Below are 11633 nucleotides of genomic sequence, written 5' to 3'. Positions count from 1 at the left end.
AAGAGCATAGCGACTACACCAATTATTGTCTGAGATTAGCAAGTTCTTAACATTCGAGTTGTTATAGTGTTTTTTGTTCTATCCCAATATTTTTCCCTACTTTGGGTAAATTAATTTTCACCACATTCCTGAAAAGTCAAAACTGATATTTGGGTGTATAAAACCGATAGGTCTACTAAATCAGTTTTAGTGAATATCAATTGCATTAAGTGATTTAGTTGATAAATATATTGGAAATTATTTATTTTCCATTCTCAATTTTTGTGAAGTATGTCTACTTTGATGGAGACGTCGATAAATAACTTAGACTTCGGAAAAAAAAAATTCCGACACCTTTGGCCAAAGCAGTATAATAAGTCCATGAAGTATAATCAAAACATACCACCTTCTTTCTTTCATTATACGTTTTTGTCTTTGTTTTTTGGCCAGTTACGAGGTGCACCCTCTCCCAGGGGTTTGGTTTTTCGTCCCGAGATCGCTGGTCAACTCATCAGTTGGGCTATCCAGCAATCTCTAGCCAAGACGCACTCTCTCACACCATCGTTGAGAGGTGACCCTGTTGCAATACAAAGACCCCTTTAAATCCGCCGGAGCCGAAGTAGTGTGGCGCGAAAAATAGCGCCATCTGTGAGCAGACAGAGTCACTACAGTTTAAAGCCATAAAGAAATTTTGATATAACTTTATTTATATTTGAAATGAAAAGTTCCAACAATAACAGTATATTTTAAAACAAAAGTATGATAAAATACATAAAATTATAATCAGCTGAAATTTTCAATCATTTCATATTTATGAGTTTTTCATTTCTGAAGTTTGTTCATGTCTTGCAGCCAATAGATTATCTGCCATTTCAATAGTCTCTTCATGTTTCTCACAGTGTTTTATCAAGTGTTTGTTTAAATGTTCTTCACCAACATATGCACCAGCTATAGCTCCTGTCATACTAGCTATAGTATCAGTGTCGCCTCCCAGAGATATGGCATATTCTACTGCATTTCTGAATATATCCTGAAAATTGATAAATAATAATACCAACAAATTGAGGCTGTGATAATTAACATGCACGATATATATGCAAAACAATAATCAATTAATCAATACAGCTATTAGGAGGTAGACAAATATTGATTGATATGTAGATAGTATGGTTTCAGTAATGGACTAGGAAAATTTTAGGTCAGGTGTGATAAGTACTGGAAAAATTAAAAAAATATTTACCTTCAATTCAGGGGTTTCTGAACATGCTTTCAAAAAACAGTAAATTGCTGTAGGAACAGATTCTAGGGCTGATATTGAATTTCCCAACGTTTCAAGAATTTCATCATAGAGTACATCATCCTCATCATATGTTCTCTGAAGTAGGTTCTGTATTGTCAAGAGCTTCTCTCTATATGGTTTTTCAAGAATCCTGTATAAATTGTAATACTTAATTTGTATAACTACAATTGTTTCAAATTTAATTGAACATAATCTGATTCATTCAAAACAGAGTTCTTCCATGCAATAACAAGCTTGATAGAACTTACTCTTCCAAGTCTTCATCCTCTTCATATTCAAATGGTTTCATTTTGTGCAAGAGCTCATCTACAAATCTATGGACATCAATCTTCTCACCATGTTTCACCATAAAACATTGTTGTATTGCCATACATTGCAGAAGGGCCCCATTTATACCCAGAGGATTAGTATGAGTCAATTTTGTAGCCTTTGTAGCAGCATCTATCATCAAATCATAATTGTTGAAAAAATATAATGCTAATGGAGCTATTCTCATAGCTCCTCCATTTCCGAGGGAACCAGAACCATCAAACTGTTCACTCGCAGGCTTGAAAACGTCTTGAAATCTACTTTGTTTTAGTTTTTTGAAAACTGTAATGACATTTTGACCATATCCTCGTTTTGGTTCAAGGAAATATTCTTTTACAAATAATTTAGCCATCAATACATAATCCGGCTCTGGCTTATCAATCAGCGCCTTTGCAATACATCGTGTCATAGCTGTGTCGTCGGTGTATTGTTTGACAGGACCTAGAAGCAATTTAAAAACAAACAAAATTTCTCCCCTCATTTTGTGCCATTTCCTATATAAAATTTCTCACCTTTGAAATCCGGAGCTTCCAATTTATCTAAATAATTTTTGATGACGATTTTGTCTCCTGATGTGATGAAGTCACCTTCGAATGGGGCTCCTAAGCAATCTCCAAGTAACGAACCCAAAAGACAACCACGAAATTTTTTTCGTAATATCTCATAATTCTTGGGTATCATGTTTCTGATCATTAATAACTGAGAAAATGATGAATCAAAGACCCAAAAAGATTTCTGATAGATTATGCCACCTTTCAACTATAAATACACACTTCATATTCATAATAAACAAACAATATATATTTAGAATTTGAGGTTAGGTCATAGAAAAATAAACTCTGAATTTCTGAAGGTACGTTCACACCCTCTACTTAAATGAGACAGCAGTGAGCATAACTCTAAAAAACTTAGACATTTATAAATCGTTTTTTATAAATTTTATTCAAGGTTTGAGAGCTTATCGATTTCTTTCTGAAATGACTCGCGATGAGTAGGTACTTAATAACTCTGTAGAACTGTATAAAATTCAAGCTCAAGCAAATTGATCTATGAGAAAAAACTCAATATTTCAGTAGCAAAATATTCGACCTGAATGAAATTTGAAACCTGTTGAAATTTTGCGTGTAAGTGTATATTGAAATTTCAAGCTTTATGCTATAGTGTAACTATATATAGCGAAATATCTAAAAATATACTGAAATTTTCATAAAAAAAGAACCGAGTATGTTGAAATTTAGTTTGAAAATGTCAAATAATCACCCGAATGTTCATGCCGAGTATCGTATAATCAGAACCATCTAGATAAAATAACCTAGAACAAGGACATCATCATAAATCGCATCTCATGGTCCTACTTTGATTATAGAATTTATCGAATCCTTATTAAGCTTCGCTATAGATTGGGTAAATAGGTAGCAAAACTTATAATTAATTTATTCATCACACTTTTCAACTGGATCTTCATGTAATTTGAATTTTCCTCAAAATTAAGAGAACTGTTTGAAATGTTTCATCAAATCGGTAGCACATACGACCAGAAAGTGTAGTAACATACCAAATTTTTTTTTACGTTTTTCTACCAGTGGTCCACCACAAAAAAGTTCTGGAGGAACGAAGTGGGCATAGCTCCAAAAAAAATATCAGCCTGTAGATTTGCATTCAAAATTAGCCACATTGTAGCGATCTACACCTACGGCTTAACACTTAGTAAATTACTCAACAGAGGACGCCACCGCGTCGTACGGATATACGCCAACAGAGGACGCCACGGATTATACCTATCTAAGGATAATTTACCGGAAGGACGTAAAAGCGATTTTCATTAGATTCTTCTTCTCTTATTATACTGCCAAAAAACTTGAAAAAACCAAATATCCAGGTACTTCACATCAAAATACTAATATTAGAATATGACATAAATTGATACATCACATTACTCTAACGTAAGAAATTCAGAAAAAATGTATTCCACCTGAGGCGAATATGTATTTTATTTAGCTCAACATACCTCTAGAAAAAAATTATAAAACACATATAGTAGACATTTCAAAATGAAAATGTACAAATATGGGTCTACAATAGAATATTATACAACAGGTGGCTATAGACCATGCTATAATAGATATTTATTAGTGATTCTAAAGGAAGTAAGGTTTTCACCCTGTTTATGACAAAATAACAACTGTTCGGTTTTTTGCAAACAGAATCAATGTGCATACCCCATTTTAAATTATTATCAAGGTGAATGCCAAGAAATTTAGTACCACTCTTAGATAGAATAGCACTATATCCATATGGCGAATCACCAGCTCACGATCACTATGCATAATTGTGAAATTTAAATTAATATGAAATCGACTATTAATTGAAAGGATCCTGTGAATATTATAATGTAGCATGTATACGCATGAACAACTTTTTAATTATCTGCTTACCTATTTTCTTTAAAGAAAAACCAGACTAAGGAGGTATGCCTGCAAAAATTCTTGAAAGCTCATCTTTTGAATATAAACCTGAAATTAATTCAACTCTATACTAAAACAGCTTATTCTGCGCCTCACGATAAATCTCAAAACAACTTCTCTACCCTCTACCCTCAACTTGGGATTTTTTTGGCAGAACACATCAACTATGTTGAGCATTGCTGAGTCGGGATAGGTAATAACAAAAACATCAATATAACTTCAATAAAAGTCTTCTAATGCTAATAATATACAATATTTCAACATTAAATTCTATCACAATGCGCATTTAATGAACAAATTATATTTTAATCAATATTATTGTTCTGTACTTTCTTAATTAGTTTTATTAATTCTTTATATAAAAAACAATCTCTACCAGCTGGTTTGCAAATTTCTCGATGATCTAAAGGAACTTTACATATCACTCCTATACCGAGATCTGAAAAATAAATTAAATGAGGTTATGTTAACTTATCTTCAAGTATGTACTGTAAACGAAAAATAAAACTTCAAAGTATAAATAGCTGAATTGTATAAGGTATGTCACTGTTAGTTTTTATATTTCAAAAACTTATGCAGGGGGAATAGGGGAATAGGAGGTCCCATAGGATGGTATCCTTTGATGGATAGCGTAATTAAGGTGTCTAAAAATACTGTGTCGACTGATAAGATTTTGTTCGAGATAATTCAAGACTTGAAATAGGGAATCCCGATACTGCCCTTTTCTTCTTCAGCCGGTGCTACGCAGGATGTTGCATAAATGTTTTCAGTGTTGAAAAATTGTCGTCTAAATAAGATATGGATGTGAAGTGTGACAGTGACTTGTTTGATAGATTATTCATTGAATTTATAAGCGTAATTTTTATTTTTTCAAGAATCCATGAGCAGGGTGTTTTACTTGGTGTAACACCACAAAATACATTTTTTTAATTCCGGACCTGAGCTTTTGTTCCTTAACTAGAACTGAATATTCGCCATTGTGCTCCGTTTGTACTTTGAAATTTTCATGACTATTTATAGAAGTGTTCAAGGATTAGATGTACCGGTTGAATGTTTTTGGTGAAATCAACACACCATATATCTTATATACGAGACTCACCTCTTATCAATATTTTATTTAACGTTGAATATTGAGTAGATATATTCCACAAATTTGTAAATATGGACCTAGTATAATCTGAATAATTCGTTGATCCATTATAACAAAACTTGGATCCGCCACTGATCTCATGTGTTATTTCTTCAGTAGTATCGTATCCAAAGATGTGACATTTTGTTGTAATAAAGTATTTTGAAAATATGTATTTTGCATATTCAGTGTTTTCAATACTATTTAAAATGAAAAACTATCATTATCAAGTATTTTGCATTTGATATATGTTCAAAATTCAAGAAGTATTTATATAAAAGCAGGGTTTTAAGAGGTATAGCTGAATGTTAGAGAATTATGTTTGGGAAAATTAATTTCTTCATTGATCAAAACACAAATGGTGAGAAATTTGAGGATTTAATGAAAAACCGCATGGAAGTGAATACGTGAAAAAACAATTGAAATTAGAGCACAAATTAGGTAAAAAAGGACCCTTCTACCGGCCTGCAAGATCCCCCTGATCTCACTTGTTCGGATTATTTCTTATGGCGGACACTTGAAAAATAAGAAATGTAAAAAAAATGAATGATACCTATGTGTTGTTATGTAGATTCGAAAATTCATTGATTTCTGTTGACTTACTTGCTGAATCGAAAGCAATGATCTTGAGAAAAACAAAAGACATCAGGGTGAACGCTGTTTCAATAAAACTGAAAATCTCTGGGCTGAATTCACCACTTTGGTATAAGGTTAGGAATTTTTTGTCCAAATCTAAAATGAAATCGCAATCTGCAAAGAAAGGTAGTAAATATACTATAAGTATCTATATAAAACATAATCCAATTAGTTACAACATTTATAACCCAAGAATGACTGGATCACTTTGATTTTTAGGATTTTCTTCGTCTTGAATAGAAAAAACAAATTTTAAAAATGAAAAAATCAAACTAGTGACTCACTTCTCTGTACTTCCACAAGCTCAACACTTTTTCTGAGGAAAGGCAAAGATACATCTGCTAAGATGGATCCTTTATGTGGTACACTGTAGAACATTATTGCTTTTGTCTGTGTCTTGATATTGAGAATGTCAACTCTTCCAAGAGGATTCCTCTCAACTGCTGTTAATCGAAAAAGAAAATTATTGTCAAGACAAATCTAGTTGATGAAATACTTTCGGAGACACAAATAATGATTAATATGTAAAAAAAAAAAACGAACGATTAAACTATACAAACGAATAATTGAATCATCAAAACTTTCCAAGGCTTCATTAGTTGTCGCGAATTCTCTTTTACAAATTTTATTAACTGATGACGTGCTTTGAAGTTAACAGTTCAGTTTCGGAAAGAGAAAAATATCAGTTGTAGTAATATCAAGAGAACACAATGGATTCAATAAAATTGAGCGTTTCTTCTAATAATTGATTCTGACGACATTTTTTCTTACAGAAAATTATTTGAACCTAACTTCCAAAAGGAATATTTGAGTATATTCTGAAAAGCAATTTATATTGGACGTCAATACTTGAGTAAAGAATAAAATATGTATAAGATATACCTCCAATCGTTTCTTGGAAAGTTGGATGCAATTTTAATAAAAAATTCAAAGATAACATTAGTATTAATATTCAATTTTGTATTAACCTATATCGTATAATGTAATGGCAGTCAACGTATTGATTTTATAATCAAATGAAATTACTGATATTTGAGGGAAGATCATTGAATAATGAATGTTTTATTCAGTATATTAGAAGATTCGATAATTGATCGAAATTTTAATTCCATCTCTTATGTCATCTTTTATATGAAAATATATGAATGAATATAAGATATATGAAATACTATCGAAAACATCAACCGTGTTGATTTACATAGACTTATGAATTATCATATCTTTAACACAGCTTTGAAAACCCACTTTTTGTAGAAAAAGTTGAATGAGCATATTATCCAATTATGTTATAAATAGATATGTTCAATTTAGATGATTTTACGAAATATATTGAGCATAATAACAGAATTTTTTATACAAGTGGTATAGTAGTACGTTGTAGATCTCCTTGTATGTAGATCTACATTGTAGATCTGCGTTGTAGGCAGATCTACATCGTAGGTAGATCCACCTTGTATGTAGATGATTTGTGTGTAAAAGTGATGTAAATGTATTCAGGGTGTTCCAGGAGTAAATTTACATACTCTTATCTAAGGAAGAGTAGGACTAGGGGATTGACTACAAACATTTTATTTCAGAAAATAATTTTTGTAGTCAATCCATACCCTAATCCTATTTCACCGCTGATAAGAGTGTGTTTTCCCAGGACATCCTGTATACTGAATGTTCTCTTGATAGTTTTTTGTATTGTTGGAGTTTCAACTTCGTACTTACCATTCAGTATTATTTGTTTTATGTACAATCCTCCTTTGGAGTGGCCAACCCATATTATCGGTTTTTTTCCTACTCCTACCCTGAGTAATTCCTCAATCATTTCATCGCTTCTTTCTACCATACCTGTCCTATATCGAAAATTAGTGAGTACATATACTTCTGATATAATTAAGGAGAATAAGATTCCTATTTTGTCCTCTTCATGTCTAGATATCGTATTTTATTCATAAGTATGTATCTAAACTAAACATTTATATTTTAGGTATTGTCGCCTATATATTTGCTTATTTATATCAAGAGCACTATTTGCTTTTGTTTTGTAAACATCTATTTCCTTCCTTCCTTCATTGTAGGAAGAACCAAAATGGACGGGGGAGTCTTGAGATAGCCCTCTATTTCTTTATATTATTTATCAAGATATCAACTAGGTCAATATATACATTGAGAATCGTAGAAACAGAACCTTCAAAATGAAACTGCATTTTGCTAACGAGAAGCCTTTCTTTCAATCTAGTTATAACTTTGCACATTAGGAGTGATAAAAAACCTCTTGAATTTCGCTGGAACCATTTGATTTGCACATGCTGTTCACTCATTTTATCATAAAATTTCAGCGAAATCAGGATCATAGTTTTTGATTTATTAAATTGAAAAAATCTCAAAAAATATTTTGAATGAATAAGTCACGATTTTCATTATTGAAGAAAATACAATTTCCCACGAATAGCAAATATATAATTGTGAAAGGCCATGTGGAAACGGTAGTTATTCTATTATTTCCAGACATTACAGACATCTTCCGTGATGTTGCATCATTACGTACTTGAGCTTGGTTTTTAAATTGACTAAATGGTTTTAACGATCTTCAATTGGTGAAACAATATTACCGCTCTTAATACACAGAAATTGACATATTTCTTCGTTTTTAAGATTTAGAGAGAAAAGAAAAATCAGGCTAGGAGAATATAAGTAACAGATCAAAAAATGAAGCGAGTCAGCTAGAATTTTTTAGGTACATAATACTCAATTCCAACTAATAAATTATTTAAAAATAATTCAAAGTTCTGCAAAGCATCAATTATCTATTTTTAGAAAAATCCAAGTCTAAAAAATTTTTCGGAGTGTTTATATAATCGATTCTTCATGGTTCTTGAATTTGTGTTGAAATCTTCATTTCTGGATTGTTCTTGGCTCATAATAATAATAATTATTATTAATACAATAGTTTACAAATGATGACTATTGTCTGTGGATGAATAATAATTTTTATACAGGATATTTCTAAATCGGAGGTTCAAATGAAAATGACAGAATCCCGGTAATATTTTAAAAAGAAAAAGTCCTATAAACATGGGACAGCAAACGTTTTGTTTTCGAGAAATATAGAGTGTTAAAGTTTGATTTTATTTAAGGTTTTCTTCTCATAACACCTTCTCTCACAAGCTGTTCAACTGAAATTTGGCATAGATATTCCAATTTAAAGTTTTCATCATGTGATATGATGAATATATTGAATGCAAATATCTACAAGGCGATTCTGGAATAGTGCCCACTTCTTTCTCCCAGAACTTTTTTTGTGGACCCTTGGTAGTTCAGAAATCTATAGCCTAGATCAATAAAGATTCGATAAACTGATATCAGCATCAACGTACGACTACAAGAAACACCCTGTATCTCGAAAACAAAGAATTTGCAGACCCACACGTTTATGGAATTTTGTATCCTTAAAATTATCCAAGGAATCTCTGATTTTGCTTTGTACCTCCAAATTAGGAACAACCTGTATACTTGGAAATATTTCAATAAGACTCCACGAGTATCCTTTAAGATCATTCTGAAATACTATGAGTAGAGTAAGGATGTAGCTGCTATCGCTTTCGTTAACAATATAAAACGAATGGTTGATATGTTACAATGAACAATCAACGATTTAAGCCAATTTGATTCAATTATGAGGTGCTTGACAATTTGGCATCTATTAATTCTCAGAACCAATTTTGAAAGTTTTGAGGACGAAGATAATATAGGGTGTTTTTTTTCGAGGTATATAACTTTAAGTTGGCATTACTGTTCAAGATGGCGACCGATTCAACAGCTGTAAACTGATTTATTCTCAGTTTGGTTTGGCAATTCATCATGAATAGACTCACGCCTGAACAACGCTTGTAAATAGTTCAATTTTATTTCGAAAAAATAATGGTTCTGTGCGGAATACGTATCGCGCACTACGTCCATTTTATTTTGTTTAGCGATGAAGTGCACTTCTGGTTGAATGGCTACGTCAACAAACAAAACTGCCGCATTTGGAGTGAAGCTAATCCTCAAGTGTATGTCGAAACACCGTTACATCCAGAAAAACCGTACTTCTTCATAAACGATGATGGCCAGAACGTTACAGTCAATGGTGATCGGTATAGAGCCATGATTACTAACTTGTTCATTCCTGAATTGAACAACCATGATGTCCAGGAGCTGTTGTTCCAACAAGACGGCGCAACATGTCACACAGCTCGTGCCACAATCGATTTATTGAAAGACACGTTTGGTGACCGCCTAATTTCACGTTTTGGACCTGTGAATTGGAAAAAGTGATCGAAAATTGAACGTCCAGATTGGACTACATCCGAGCCTGCCGTGGCGGTCATATTTCAGAAATCTTATTTAAAATGTAATGTCACGAGATTATCTTGCGGATAAATAAAATTCATGTCAATCGAATAATCCATCGTTGTTTTATTGCAATTTAAAGTTCTATAGCTCTAAAAAAAACACCCTTCATATCTACCACGCACCAAAATTGTTTGAAGAGATCTATTGAGTTGTGGCTCGTAAAAAAGTAGAAAGAAAATATTGTGCTTACAGTTTGTTACCTTTTGCGCTGCTTCATCCAGATGGGGCACCATAACACATCCGTGTCGTAGTTCAATGCCATAACCCTAACATTTGGGCAGTCCAGTTTGATCCAGTCCCTTGGCCAACAATCCGACAAGTTTTCCTGACACTGTTCTTCCTCCATTTCGCTAAAGTTCCATTCTTCTCGGCTTTCTATATAATCTTCATCTTTCGACCTCTTCCTGTATTCTGCGGCTCTGGCATTGTAGATGCTGAGAATGGTTTCTGTCAGCGATTGCTTTTTAGGAGGTACAAACATCTCGCCTGTTGGTGCTGTTGTTGGTAGTTGGTCTTTCAGCTTGTGATTGTCGTGACGCCACTGTCCTTGCGTCCATGTTCTTCCCAAACCACCGTGAAGACCGTGGATGAAGATGACATCGGCTTCTGATTCGCCCTGAAGCAATAGTTATCTTTTCATTCACCATTAGGCATTCATCAAGTCAAGTAGATTGATATTTCAACCTACTTGCCTTGAAAATCAAGCTCGTAATATATTACGTACTTGAACTTGACTTTACTTGATTTGAGATATTCATTGCTTGACTTGATATCGAACTACTTGATAGGACTTGAGCTTGATATGCACTTTATTTCTGCAAGCTCGTGGGCACTTAGACCAAATAATCATATTCAAAGGATAAATAGGTGAGTTCGACATCGATCTCCTAAGTTCACTCAAGAAATCTCTTGTGATTCGAGCAAATAAAATAGCTTAGCAAATTCCTGACTGAACCACGTGCTGACAATTCTGAATAGAATTTTAAATGGTGAAGTAGGCAAGAGGAAGTTTTGGAAATTAATGTTTGTTTAGATTTCGATATGCTCTGTCCAAATTTCAACTTTGCCAACTCGTAACTTTGCCGCCCGCGCCACCATATTGGAAAAATGGCGACTTAAATCAATTTTTTTTTTTGGTAATATCACTTTTCCGACTTATTTTATGTTTACAGCAGTTATAAACAATATAGAACTAGATATTTTCTTCGTTTTAGGTATCAACACTTTTTTGTGAAATCAAGAGTTTTGGCGTAGTATAGCAGCAAAATATGTACACTTCAATATTCGTTTTGTCAACAAAAAAAAATTGACCTTCAGGTTGAGTTAGCACAACGTTTTTTTATCTTGGTGTCCCCATGAAGGCATTTTGCGCTTCTGTATGATCATTTTTTTTCATTATAAGTCCATATTTTAAAAAACTCAAGGTTCGTTA

At 32.8% G+C, this 11633-nt stretch overlaps 2 protein-coding genes across 3 annotated transcripts in view; both read right to left on the bottom strand.

Annotated features, from left to right (window-relative positions):
* Positions 1 to 664: 664 nt before the first annotated feature.
* On the bottom strand, positions 665 to 2490 carry LOC123689058 (ADP-ribose glycohydrolase ARH3-like). Its single transcript, XM_045627854.1, has 5 exons — positions 2362 to 2490; positions 2101 to 2311; positions 1528 to 2029; positions 1220 to 1409; positions 665 to 1009 (listed from the first exon to the last, which is right to left on the bottom strand). Exons 2-5 carry the CDS (start codon positions 2279 to 2281, stop codon positions 791 to 793), a joined length of 1092 nt encoding a protein of 363 aa, XP_045483810.1. The 5' UTR covers positions 2282 to 2311; positions 2362 to 2490; the 3' UTR covers positions 665 to 790.
* A 1777-nt stretch (positions 2491 to 4267) lies between these two features.
* The window catches only part of LOC123684770 (protein SERAC1), a 35848-nt gene continuing 28482 nt past the window's right edge, over positions 4268 to 11633 (bottom strand). For both annotated transcript variants that reach the window (XM_045624213.1, XM_045624222.1), the window contains 5 exons: positions 10402 to 10817; positions 7532 to 7659; positions 6103 to 6261; positions 5786 to 5932; positions 4268 to 4492 (listed from right to left, as the gene is read on the bottom strand). In XM_045624213.1, coding sequence (XP_045480169.1) covers positions 4359 to 4492; positions 5786 to 5932; positions 6103 to 6261; positions 7532 to 7659; positions 10402 to 10817 — 984 coding nt within the window. In that variant the 3' untranslated portion in view covers positions 4268 to 4358. The remainder of the gene's footprint in view (positions 4493 to 5785; positions 5933 to 6102; positions 6262 to 7531; positions 7660 to 10401; positions 10818 to 11633) is intronic.

Source organism: Harmonia axyridis, chromosome 1 (genome assembly GCF_914767665.1).
Source record: "Harmonia axyridis chromosome 1, icHarAxyr1.1, whole genome shotgun sequence".
Taxonomy (NCBI): Eukaryota; Metazoa; Arthropoda; class Insecta; order Coleoptera; family Coccinellidae; genus Harmonia; species Harmonia axyridis.
Note: the sequence above shows the minus strand (reverse complement) of the source record. Positions and strands in the feature narration are given on the sequence as shown.

Coding starts and splice junctions, on each gene's coding strand:
- LOC123689058 (XM_045627854.1), bottom strand. CDS start 2,281: ATGATCAGAAACATGATACCCAAGAATTATGAGATATTACGAAAAAAA. Junction 2,030..2,100: donor GGAAGCTCCGGATTTCAAAG/GTGAGAAATTTT, acceptor AATTGCTTCTAG/GTCCTGTCAAACAATACACC. Junction 1,410..1,527: donor GAGGATGAAGACTTGGAAGA/GTAAGTTCTATC, acceptor CAATTTATACAG/GATTCTTGAAAAACCATATA.